The sequence below is a fragment of the Gavia stellata genome, chromosome 1 (assembly GCF_030936135.1).
Source record: "Gavia stellata isolate bGavSte3 chromosome 1, bGavSte3.hap2, whole genome shotgun sequence".
Lineage (NCBI taxonomy): Eukaryota > Metazoa > Chordata > Aves > Gaviiformes > Gaviidae > Gavia > Gavia stellata.
The window spans coordinates 69450070-69462903 of NC_082594.1; the positions used below are offsets into that span (position 1 = coordinate 69450070).

The 12834-nt window shown below is 40.3% G+C and overlaps 1 protein-coding gene across 4 annotated transcripts in view; it reads left to right on the plus strand.

Moving 5' to 3' along the window:
* The window catches only part of FHL2 (four and a half LIM domains 2), a 44944-nt gene that overhangs the window by 28267 nt on the left and 3843 nt on the right, over positions 1-12834 (plus strand). For 2 of the 4 annotated variants that reach the window (XM_059823245.1, XM_059823262.1), the window contains exons 2-4: positions 242-421; positions 8761-8935; positions 12058-12227. In XM_059823245.1, the coding sequence (XP_059679228.1) occupies positions 266-421; positions 8761-8935; positions 12058-12227 (501 nt within the window). In that variant the 5' untranslated portion in view covers positions 242-265. The remainder of the gene's footprint in view (positions 1-241; positions 422-8760; positions 8936-12057; positions 12228-12834) is intronic. The other 2 variants (XM_059823253.1, XM_059823268.1) reach the window with 1 other exon arrangement.

Consider the following 12834-nt stretch of genomic DNA (forward strand, 5'->3'; position numbering starts at 1 on the left):
GTCCAATTTCACAGAATCACAGAATCACAGAATCACTAAGGTTGGAAAAGACCTGTAAGATCAAGTCCAACCATAATTGGACATAAGACAATTTCTTCCTATTGTGTTGATTTATCTGACTGAAAGTTGCATTTAAATTGAAGTACAATGTGATAAACCAGCATTGATAATAAATGCTTCTTGGGGAATTTGGTCAGGTGTAGCTCAGTCTGACAAGTGCCTTTTTCTGTCTTTGTGGCAGGATAGCTGGACTCCAGACACCAACATGACTGAACGCTTTGACTGCCACTACTGCAAAGAATCCCTGTTTGGCAAGAAGTACATCCTGAGGGAGGACAGCCCCTACTGCGTGAAATGCTATGAAAACCTTTATTCCAACACCTGCGAGGAATGCAAAAAACCTATTGGTGCTGACTGCAAGGTATGCCAAGTTTGTGTCTTGTTACAGAAGTCTTGAGAGAGTAGCCTGGATACATAGCTCTAAGACATGGTGCTATCACCTGGAAGGATTCATAAATCCAGCTTAACAGCTACCTAGGGACTTCTTTTGGTGGGAGAGTGTGCTTCCTGGACCCCTGTATCTGCTTTTCACCACTTCCATGGCAAACCCTTCTTTACCAAGCATGTTAATAGAAATGGAAGAGCACTCCTCTCTTCCTGTAAGGCATAGGATGATCTGATGATCTGATGTTAGAAGGTATCTCTAACTTGTTAGGAGACTCCAACTGTCCTTGGAGCCAGCTGGGATCTGTAAAGGTGGCAGAGGCTGATTTTGCCTACCTTTGGGTCAGAGGGAACTAAGCCACTGCCGGCTTTGCAGTGACCGGAATTCGGTTGGTGTCAAGAGACAAGACATACTCAAGAAAAGCTGCCAACTCGTGGACCACAAAAATCTGGCTAATGCTGACCCAAGTAATAAGTCAGTTAGAACACAGTTAGAATAATCAGCCTTTTAAATACAGAATGATGATAGTGGAGTCTAACTGAAGATTGGAAAGGACAGCGCAGAGGCCTTGCTTGCTTGAGCTATGCACTGCTGCACCACATGGAAACACCTATGTGGTACAAATAAGGTGTGACCACCTGCAATTATTTTAAATTAACCAAAACAACTGGAGTTCATGCCAGTTTTACTCTGACTGAATGAATACAGATGATATTTGAGCCATCCAGTGAAGCATCTGTTTGACTGCTACAGACAGACTTCATCCAATATACATCCTCCTTGCACAAAATTGACCTGTTCAAAGTTGGCCAAGAGTTTCACTGACAGAGTGAGTTTGCACTAGAACAGCAATTTGCATTGCACGGCCATGGGATTCTTGACAGGTACAAGGAGGTCTGATGTTTGATTTCCTACATTGCCAATCCATACCTCTAGAAGCACCAATTGGTCCCTATTACTGATAATACCAATCTATCACTAGTTCAGAGATATAAAATACATGCTTACTCAGATTGGGAAAAATAAATGTCTCATATCTTCCAAATTGATCTATCCCACCCTATTGGCAAATCAGAAGGAAAGCCCCTTTCAGAAGCCTTAAAAAGGTGAGAATGTTTCAGCATCATGACAGGGAACTGGCAATAATCTGTAAGAGGGTGTAAAACTGCCAGCTTTCCTACAGCTCATAAATAGTCAGATTAGAGAAGAGATACAGCTGGCCTGACCTGAAAAAGCAAAATATTTCTGCCCCATTCCAGAATGTGCGTTTGTTTTAAGGTCTCTTTCTAATCCCCTGAGAAGATATTTCCATGTGTTGATATTCAAGAATTTAAAAACTTGGACCAGCTTCAGCAAATCTCGGACAAAGTATTCAGGAGTTAATCAGACTGAACTTTTCAACCCAGATTTATGGATTTAGGGAGTGTGGGTGTTATCCGATATACTGCTCTTCTGTACTTTTAAGCAAGGCACACTCTAATAGCAGATAGAAAAAAAAAGCCCTTAACTGTCTGCAATATAATAATATTTTAGATACGTAAAGAACCAGAACTATATGTGAAAAACACAACTATAAGATAGTAAATGAAGATTTCTTAAAGGGCTATAAAGCGTACCAGAAACAAATGTGTCATTTTTGTTTCGGTAACCGCTGTTTTTGCCTGTCCTGCTTTATGCTGCAGCTTTTGAACCTGTCGACCAATTTTAACCAAATTCTGACAGATGGATAAAAGTTGCAAACTTAAATTCCTACAAGTTTTCTGAAAAAAGCCATGTGGTTGGGTAGAAAAAGAGATACTATTAATGTCCCCAATGAGAGGAAAACTAGAGTAGTTTTAACAATGACAGTAATAAATGCTAGAGAATACTTTTGAGAGAGCCCTTATAAGTGCCTCAGCCACAAGATAAGTTTCAGTCAAAGCTTGTGCACTGTATGAATGAGCATAATTCAGCCATGAAACATAAAGCCACAAAAAGTCATCTTTCTGCTCCTCATTAAGCTGTCTATATACATAGATATGTAAACACATAAGAAAAATACACATATATACATACACAAGACATATATGCATGTATTTTTATATATGTCTTTTTACACACTGCATTTGCATTTTCCGCTGAGCAAAGAAGATAAAATATACTGTATTTGGGAATAAAACCAGTATGTTTACTGCAGGTACAAAATGGACTCCATATTTATTTGTACGTTCTGACATAGCCTTTATACAGCTGTAAAATTTGGAGCCAAAACCTAATGGAGTGACAGTGTTATCAGAAAGGGTCACATCCAGGCCTCTGCATCTGGCAGGGGCACCCACCCTCACATCCACATTACAACCTGAAAAGCCCCACGTAGCTCTCACCTCACATCCTCCTTTGCAAGTCCCTTCTTGGCTACCACTGTTCCTCTACACAGAGAAGTGCTGAACTGAGAACACAGCTGTAGTTGAGATGTTCCTATTTTCACCCTGTGAAGAATTTCCTTCTTGAGGATGGCTATATAGTTGGTCTATGGATGTTTCTTAGGACTTGCAAAATGTGAGACTAAAGACTTGGATTAAGATTTGGAGCTCCTGATTCCTTAAGAGTGCAAAGCAAGAATTAGCTTTCATAGCATCCTAAATGCTTATTTGTCTGGGTGAAAATTACTGTACAAAACCAACCAACCAAACAAAGTACACCAAAGTAAAACAGGTGTTGACAAGAGGACAGCCAGCTCTCTGTCTCTGACACTACTGTAGTGTATCAGCACTGGTGTATAGCAACATCTCACCTGAGTTGAACTTAAGCCTGCTCAGACACTGGTGATACTCTAACTTTGACAGCACTGGGCTCTGAGAGGGTCAAACTGATGCCAGATTTTCACCTTGTGTTTTAGCTATGGCACAGACAGTCCATAAGACAACTCTCCTGAAGACAAGCTTTCTTTGAAATCAAATCAGGAGAGAATTTGCTTCACTATCTTTCAACCTTCCTATGGTAATTTATGGGTAACTGTGAATGTAACTGAGAAATAACTAATTAGTTCTTTATTTTAAATGCCTTTTTTTTGCATTAAAAAAACCCTGAATGACAACAGGTTTCTGAATGACACCTTTGGACTTAGGTCATTTTGTTAACTGTAAACAATTCTAGCTGATGTTTATGAGACTTTCACAGACAGATTAAAAGCTTCATATACTGAGTGGTAGGTGGCACTGGCAGCCAGTAGGAAAACATGACACCATTTCTCTCACAGCTGTTGCACATTATCCATATGCCAACAGGTTCTAATAGAAATTTACTCTTTCTAGAAGGAATTGGCATTTCGTCACCTACGTCCCTGGTCAACACTCACCACACCTACGGTTTCACGCTTCTTTCTGGAAATCCATCCATTACGTTCTCATTTGCTTAACTGCTGAAGTGTGACTTTTGGTTGATTTTGGCTTTTTTAATAGTTTTCTTGCAGGCCCTATGGCACATAAACCATCACAATTACAGGAAGTACCTACAGTAATCTGGTGTTTAATACAGTCTACAAGATGGCCTTGGCAGGCAGGAGGGGGTGAAAACTCTCTGCAAAATGTGAGAATGAAATTAAAAGTGGATTGTGAGATAAAGCTACTGTGTCAGCACACAGGCCAAAAATTAATCAAAAGGGTTGGTCTTACACTCAAAATAAACAAAAAAATAAAGCCTCTAGTAATGTGGAAAATATTTGTTTTTCAAATTTTTAATGTTTAAACCTTGTCCTGAGTTGCAACACTTTTTCAGTGTATTACTGAACATCAGACTAGCTGTTGTGAAGTAGAATGGTAAAAGAGGCAGATACCTTCATCTCTTCTCATATCCCTAAGGTGCTGGGTTCAGCACAGTATCACTTACTTTTCCTTTTCTGAACATGCTTTTGATAGGGAAGGACCAGTCTAACGTATTTGTTTTGCTACAGGGTGTACATGGCTAAAATCTGTACAGCATTTTGTTGTCATATGCCGTTTCCTCTGCTCAACCTTCTGAAAAGAGCATTGCAGCAAGCAAAAAAGTCTGATGTAGTCTTCAGTCATGAACATCCAGTTACTCTTCTGGTAATAATCTCTCTACACTCCCTCCTCCTGTCGGGTCCCTGTTGAAAGCCCGTTCAGGAGAAAAGGTAATACATAATGGCTTAAGTTTACTTAGACTTTCAAAGACAGAGTAGAAGACGATGCAGTTGCAGCATATGAGGAGTCTATGCTTAACTCACTTACCTGGTAACTCTAGTCTTGGGGCTCTTCTACTTCAAAAAACAAAAGAAGTCAGTGGCAGTGTCATCCTAGAGGCCAAATAAACCATGCTGGATCAAAACTAGACAGAACTTTGGAGGAACTATAAAATGTGATTTTGCCAATGTTGAAAACAGTTATCTTGACAAAGTCTTCTTTGGGGATGACACCATGAAAATAAGAGAAAATAAAATTGTTTAAAAAGCAATTAATGGCTTTTCAAAACCATACGTTTCAAACCCATCTGGGTTTGGGGATGACTCTAAAATTTTGGATAGAAATAGAATCTGCGTTAAGTTTTGCTTGCACCATATTCTTACAGTCAGTCATCTGAGTGTGTACAAAGGACCTCCACTTGGCCCGCTCTCTGACATCTGTTTGAGAAACATCCACCATTCATTTGGTTGTCCCAAGGAACACCAAGCTGACAGAATCACAGAATCACTAAGGTTGGAAAAGACCTGTAAGATCATCAAGTCCAACCATAAAAAAAAAAAAACAAAAAAAAACCACACCACACACCTACAAAAACCCAAAACCACCCACAAACCACAAAACACACCACAACCCACACCAAAAACAACCCACCCACACCACACAGCACCATGCCCATCAAGCCACATCCCACAATGCCACATCCACACGCTCCTTGAATACCTCCAGGGAGGGTGACTCTACCACCTCCCTGGGCAGTCTGTTCCAATGTTTCACTACTCTCTCAGTAAAGAACTTTTTCCTAATATCCAGCCTAAACCTCCCCTGGCGCAACTTGAGGACATTTCCTCTAGTCCTGTCACTCGTCACTTAGGAGAAGAGACCAACACCCACCACACCACAACCCCCTTTCAGGTAGTTGTAGAGAGCGATGAGGTCTCCCCTCAGCCTCCTCTTCTCCAGACTGAACAACCCCAGTTCCCTCAGCCGCTCCTCATAAGACTTGTGCTCCAGACCCCTCACCAGCTTCGTCGCCCTTCTCTGGACACGCTCCAGCACCTCAATGTCCTTCTTGTAGTGAGGGGCCCAAAACTGAACACAGTATTCAAGGTGCGGCCTCACCAGAGCCGAGTACAGGGGCACGATCACCTCCCTACTCCTGCTGGCCACACTATTTCTGATACAGGCCAGGATGCCATTGGCCTTCTTGGCCACCTGGGCACACTGCTGGCTCATATTCAGCTGGCTGTCGATCAACACCCCCAGGTCCTTTTCTGCAGGGCAGCTTTCCAGCCACTCATCCCCAAGCCTGTAGCGTTGTCTGGGGTTGTTGTGACCAAAGTGCAGGACCCGGCACTTGGCCTTATTGAACTTCATACAATTGGCCTGGGCCCATCGATCCAGCCTGTCCAGATCCCTCTGCAGAGCCTTCCTACCCTCAAGCAGATCAACACTCCCATCCAACTTGGTGTCGTCTGCAAACTTGCTGAGGGTGCACTCCATCCCCTCATCCACATCACCAATAAAGATATTAAACAAGACTGGCCCCAAAAGTGAGCCCTGGGGGACTCTGCTTGTGACCGGCCGCCAGCTGGATTTCACCCCATTCACCACGACTCTCTGGGCTCGGCCGTCCAGCCAGTTTTTAACCCAGCGAAGAGTGCACCTGTCTAAACCACGAGTCGCCAGCTTCTCCAGGAGAATACTGTGGGGAACAGCTAAGACTGATTCTCAGATCAGGCTGAGAAAAGCACCCACTCAAATTTAAGTAGTTTCAGGTTTTGCTAATCTGGTTACTTTTTATCTTCAAATGAAACCAGATAAGGGAAGGATTATTTTCCATGTTCAGAAGAAACGTAAATGAATGAAGTGTTAAATATGTCTCCCTGCAAATTCTGCTGCAGGATTTATCGCAGCTCTGCAGAGACAGGCATTGCCCTCCTCCCCTTCTCTTTTCACTAGTAGCACATCTGGAACTGGTCTGGTGCTCTCTGCACTTCAGCTGCAAAACACTTGTACAGGACAGGCCATGTCCGTGAGCATCGGTGTGCATGCATCTCTGTATGTGTAAACACCATTCCACTTCTCAAATTTCAATCTATGGTAATTCTTCAGTCTCTTATCTGTGTTTATGTGTGCTTTATCTAACAAGAACATGCGGCTGTCAGTTTTCATAGATAGATGCACAGATCAATCGCAAAAAGAGTCATTCTCTAGATTTCTTTCAGGCAACATAGGAAGCTGCATTTAAAACTACAGTTAAAATATGTACCACCAGGGACTCATTTCCCTCAGACTTCACAGAGTGGCTGAGAAGTCATGCTCATCAGTCCTTTAAGGACAACCTTTAGATGAGTCCACAATAGTAATTTTCTGTATTAGTTCTTCCTGGAAATCCATGCAGTAAACAGGAATTAGTTGTGCATCACTTGTACCTTCTGCTGGAACAGATTTATCTGAGATACAATCAGCTAGTGTAACCTAGAGCTCACATGCCTAGCGTAAACCTAATGCTCTTTCAGCTTAACTGAGGACCAGCCTAACAGTCAGGCAAGCTTGAAGTCTGTTTTGCACATGCAACTTCTCTAGTGTAGAATCTGTTCCAGATCAATATGGCCACAGCTTACGTACAAGCCAAAGGCTCCAGTCAGATACACAACACACCGAAGTAGACCAAACCTGATTTCTGGTGGCTTTATTACACTGACCTAAGAACAATCATGATGCAGAAACGCTTTCATCAGTACCTTGGCCTTCTTTGCTTTGGATGACACATTTTTTGTGACACATTCAGAGAGTGAAAGCAATATCCCTTTCATCGGTCTAATATTCTGCTGCAGACATGTCAAAGCCAGACATCTTAGACTCCCTCTGCATTCGATGACAATGTCTATTACAATCATCCAAGGTAGCTAAAGATTATTCAAGTCAGTCTGTATCTTGGGTACTTTGGGTTGTAGTTGCGCTTCATCACCTTGCCATGATGAAATACCTGCTGCTTTCACCTACCCAGCTAGTGTCTATACAAGCTGCCATCGTAACTGACTCAAGGATCAAACCTTTCATCATTGACACCTAATCCTTGTCTCATTACTCCTCTTCTAAAAAGGCACGCACCTTCTCCAGGGTATAATTTTATTGATAAAACAAGGCAAAACAAAAGCAGATAACAGCATATGAATTTTTGAGATTAAAAATAGCTTGTAGATTATTGCAGAAAGAGGAGAAAGGCATCAACTGGGAAAGTTGATACAATGCTAGCCCCTCACACTCCCACCTCAAACCAAAGCCTGTATATTTTGGGGTAGACACCCTTTCTTGTAATGATCTAAGCTCCATTTTGTTTGAAGTCCAAAGACACTGTTCAAGTATTACATGATTAGGCCACCTTAATTTAAAATTTAAAAGTCACAATCTAGCTCTTTAGGTCACAATTTTTAGAAAAACCTTTTTTTTAAAATAGTAAAATAACCAGTGTGGAGAGTATTTTAAATACGTAGGTGCCCATGCTAATCCCTTGGCAGAGTGTTCTGGGTCACTGGCTGCAGGTACGATGTGATCTCTCATCTTTCAGTCCAATCCACATTTGAAACATAGGCAAACCAAAACACAAAAGTTGGTAAAAATTAGTTGCAGTGAAAAAAAAAAAAAAAGGAACAGAGATCAGACCAATTCCACACTTGGTGTAAATCTGTTGAACTGAATAAACACCAGGAAGTAACTGGGAAAAGGATTTCTGTCCAGCAATGAACAGCTATGAAATGACCTAGAAATCAGCAATAGCTAAGACAAATAGGGGAAGTATATTATACCTATAAGGTTAACGAGTTTTAATCTGACTCAAAAATGGAGCTTTATTCTCAAAGGAAATACCTAAATGACACTAGTTGTTCCTCTGCCACGTACAAAAAAATGAAGGTTACCTTGAACTGAAAAAGGGTCAATAGTTGTCATAAGCTGTTCTTGGTTATTAAAACCAAGTAAGTTTACCTTTATCAGAACATTTTGGTTTCTTGAGCTGTGCAAATTAGCCTCAGCTCCTGGCTGTGGTTCAGATTTGGATGTGTTTGCATTCTCTAAGATTCCAGTTGTGCAAACTATTAATTCCGCTTACTCTGTGGTTTTGGATTTCTACAGGATCTGTCTTACAAGGACCGCCATTGGCATGAAACCTGCTTCCACTGCTTCCAGTGCAAGAATTCATTGGTGGACAAACCTTTTGCTGCGAAAGAGGAACATCTACTTTGTACTGATTGCTACTCCAACGAATACTCTTCCAAATGTAATGAGTGCAAGAAGACTATTATGCCAGGTTAGGATGCTCACTTTTTGGACTAAGAGAAGATTAGGCTAAATATCAAGCCCAAACTCAGCAACATTTGTGACAAATGTTTTTCCTTGACTATCCCTGCTAAGTCATGGTGAACTTTGTAAAATACAGTTGATGGCGCATTCTATGTGATTTCTGTGACCAGAGCATGTAATTTTCATAATGGCTCATGATAGAACTGTTATTCATACGAAGCAGATTACTCGCAAAAATTAGTATTTATTTCATTTAGCATTTTTCTTCATGGGATTATAATTTTCTACAGCAGTATTCATTAACAGACTTTTGATGGCTGGACAACTAAAACTGACTTTTCTGTCCAATCCCAGCTTTGTACTCTGTCTGGATTGGTTTCCACTGCTTGAAGATCAGAAGCAGCTTGCAAATTTAACAGCATACTTAATTCACGATTTAGCTTTTTATGTAATTACTCTAAATTTTGCTTCTCCCATAAAAATGAAAAATTGGTCAAAGTGCCTCTAAGGTCTTTCTTGAGCACAAAGATATGAAGAAACAGGAAAGAGCTATTTTCTTTGTCAACATGAAACATGAGGTTATAGTAATAGATTGCTAAAACCTCATCTGCTCATGTCAATACTATAGCATTCTGTGATGATTTGAGGGCTTAAAGTGGAAGGAATATTGGTCCAGAAATAAAATATTAAAAGACAATTTTAAGAATCCACATACATGCTCCATAACAATTACTAGCTACTTTTTCCAGTAAAATTTTTCATTGGCTGGTTCTGACACTGGTCATCTTAGACAAAAGCTGAAAACCACAACGTTGTGCACCTAAGGTGTAAAAATGAGGGCTTGGTGATGAAATAGGACATATAAATAGAAACAACAACGATATTTAAAAGCAGATGTCCCTACCCATTCATGATTGAGTTTAGGCATCTCCTCCTATTATTCCCTGTGCACCTGTTTTTACTGATACAGCACTAACAACTGACATGTTTGGGAATAGCCAGTGCTAGTTTTAAAGCTGGAACTACATATATGTATATATTTTTAAGATTGTTCATCAAATTCACCCCCATGATCAGTGAGCTTATTTACCAAAAGGATGGATCTCTTTTTGCCTATTATGCTAGCTATAGATTGATAAGCAGTAATGGAGGTTGGATTCAGTGACCCAGAGAATCCCTTCTTCTCCTGTAATCTGAAACAGAAGAAATCAATTTTTATGAAGCTTTACAACCACCAACTGGTCTTTAGCTGCTTACTCAAGATAGCCATGATGTCACCACATTTGGAGAGCAGTACACCCAGCATGTATTTTCTACTTACACAGCACACCATGTTAGTACAGGAGCTACACCGGAGCACTATGATCACCAACTGAAGCATAATTCATTTTGAAAGAACCAGCAAGTGGTTGGATACCCTTTATGGAGACTGTTAATGCTACACTTGCCCTTTGCTTTGCTCCGCTAAATGTACAATTTAGATTTAATAAAGCATTATCATGACATGCCCATTAAATACTAAAGTAATTACAAGCTTGACCTTTCAGTCCTTCTGGAAACTAAACTCTCACTGGCTTCAGTCTAGCAGCTGACAAACAGGGCTCCCCCTGCCTTGAGTTTCAGTGACAACACAATCCCAAAGAGAGAACAGGTAAATATGTGAAAGTAAAATTCTAGACTAGTCAAAAAAATTATCCACATCTCCTTTTTCCAGAACATCATTCCTTCAAGGACTGATTTATTTGCTCCTTGGTATGCTATAGAAACATTAGCAGCACAGGGAGGGCGTAATTCTTAAAAAGTGTCCATTAATAAAATGGATCAGAAATACTCAAGCATGTAAGCATCAGGCAGAAAGATAATTAATAGTTCATTTACTGCACTCCTGCAAGTCAATTCTAAAAAAAAAAAAATAAATGCTGAAGTATGCCTCTGGGCAGAATTTAATGAGATGAAAAAAGGAAAGGAAGAAAAATTTGCAACTAGTAAGCGAAAAGGAATTAATGCTTGAGAAGGGAAAAATAGTATAACTTCACCCTGCACTAATGGGGGTGGGGAGAGTTGGCATCAAAGGAGGTAATGCAGTTCTTCATCCTTTTCCAACATGTGATCAGCTTGTCAGTCTTCCAAGCACTTTACATCATGTTTGTTGCTACAGGCTTCAAGAGTAATGCAGAACTGTAGGAGCATCATTTGTTTGTTTTCCCTTCTGGCCAGTATCAAATATTCTGACTCAAACTGGTACATAGGAAATTATATAGTGTGCAAAGAAATTTGTCCATTCAATAGGCCTCTCCAATTTCCTGGAAGGACTCAGAGTCCACCTGTCATACAGTGGACTGAATCTGCAAAGTACAATACCTGTACCCTAAAACTTCATTCTAGACAAGTACATTTAGCTCCTAACTACCATACCACTTTTCTGCTTTTCAGTAAAGGATTGTTTAAAGATTTTTCTTCCATTCACATTGCAACTATGGTTTAAATACAACTGAAGATGGAGAGAAAGCTTCTTTCTTGCTGAAAGTTTCAAGAGACAGAAAACGTTTAGGATAGGTGTTGCAGAGCTGGAAACCATTGCGAATTTATTGGGGACCTCAATGAGAACAGGAACAAGGCCCCAGAGCAGATATGAAACAATCCTTTGTCTCAGGCAGAGACTATACTTCTTTGGGAAAGGGAGGCAAGAAGCTTGCCAGGAATTAACCAAGTATCTTGCAGCTGTCTGAAAAGGAAACAAAAGGGACTTGGAATGAACAAAGTCAAACTTTAATGAGGAATGGCCTTACCTGCACTCAGCACTAACAGCAGCTTTTATCGGTGCCTCGCCAATTCCCCAGAATCTTCCTGTGCATTAGAATTCATTATTAACTCTAATACCACAAAAAGGTGTTCTAAGCCTTCATTATTAGCAGTAAATGTTTCTCATCTTTGTAGGAGGAGAAGAACCACTCACTCCAAAAACTTAAAATGGTACCCAATACCACGCGAAGCTGGTAGGAACATGAAATAGCCTCTAGCTCATAGCTGCACTGCTTATTGACTGACAGCCAGCTGTCAGGCAAACAAGAGCTACAAATTGCATCCATCTCAGCCAGAAGTTCAGTTGATGTTCTGGTCTCATTACAGGTACTCGGAAGATGGAATACAAGGGCAACAGCTGGCATGAGACCTGCTTTATCTGCTACCGCTGCCAACAGCCTATTGGGACAAAGAGTTTCATCCCTAAGGACAATCAAAATTTTTGCGTACCCTGTTATGAAAAGCAGTTTGCTATGCAGTGCGTCCAATGCAAGAAGGTAGTGCTCTTATTTTACTTACTTAAAACCTAAGGGATTGAAGTCCACCTCATTTTACATCCAAGTAGGTAGAATATCTTTTTTTTTCTGTGTGATAAAAGATTCAGAATCAACTGATTTTAAGAGATTTATATAATTTCAGTTCCCATCCTGCACCAGGCACAGCATTTACTACACTGAGAATTCTCTTACTCAAGGTTAAAGATCCCTTCATACTGAAAGCATACAGTGAACATGTTTTTGGAAGAAAAAAAAATTGACAAACCACCCCAAACAAAAGAACAACTCTGCATTGGAGTAACCTCATTCCAATATAACCCATCATATATTATATACTATATACCCAAACATTTCAACTGGAAGGAAGATGAGCCAATACTGATCATTTTTTAATATTCTAATGAAGTTCAAGACAGAGAGATAAGCTTTACACAGAGCAAATGATGTTCCTGTAATAAACACTGGTAAACTCAATGCACTCAGAACTACAACTTTCTAGGCTAAGGACGTTTTATTTGGGATTTCCTAAATCTATACACAGACACTGATAAGAATTTTAGAATTCTTTCCTAAAAAGTATCGTCTCATCACTTATGGAGCTAACACA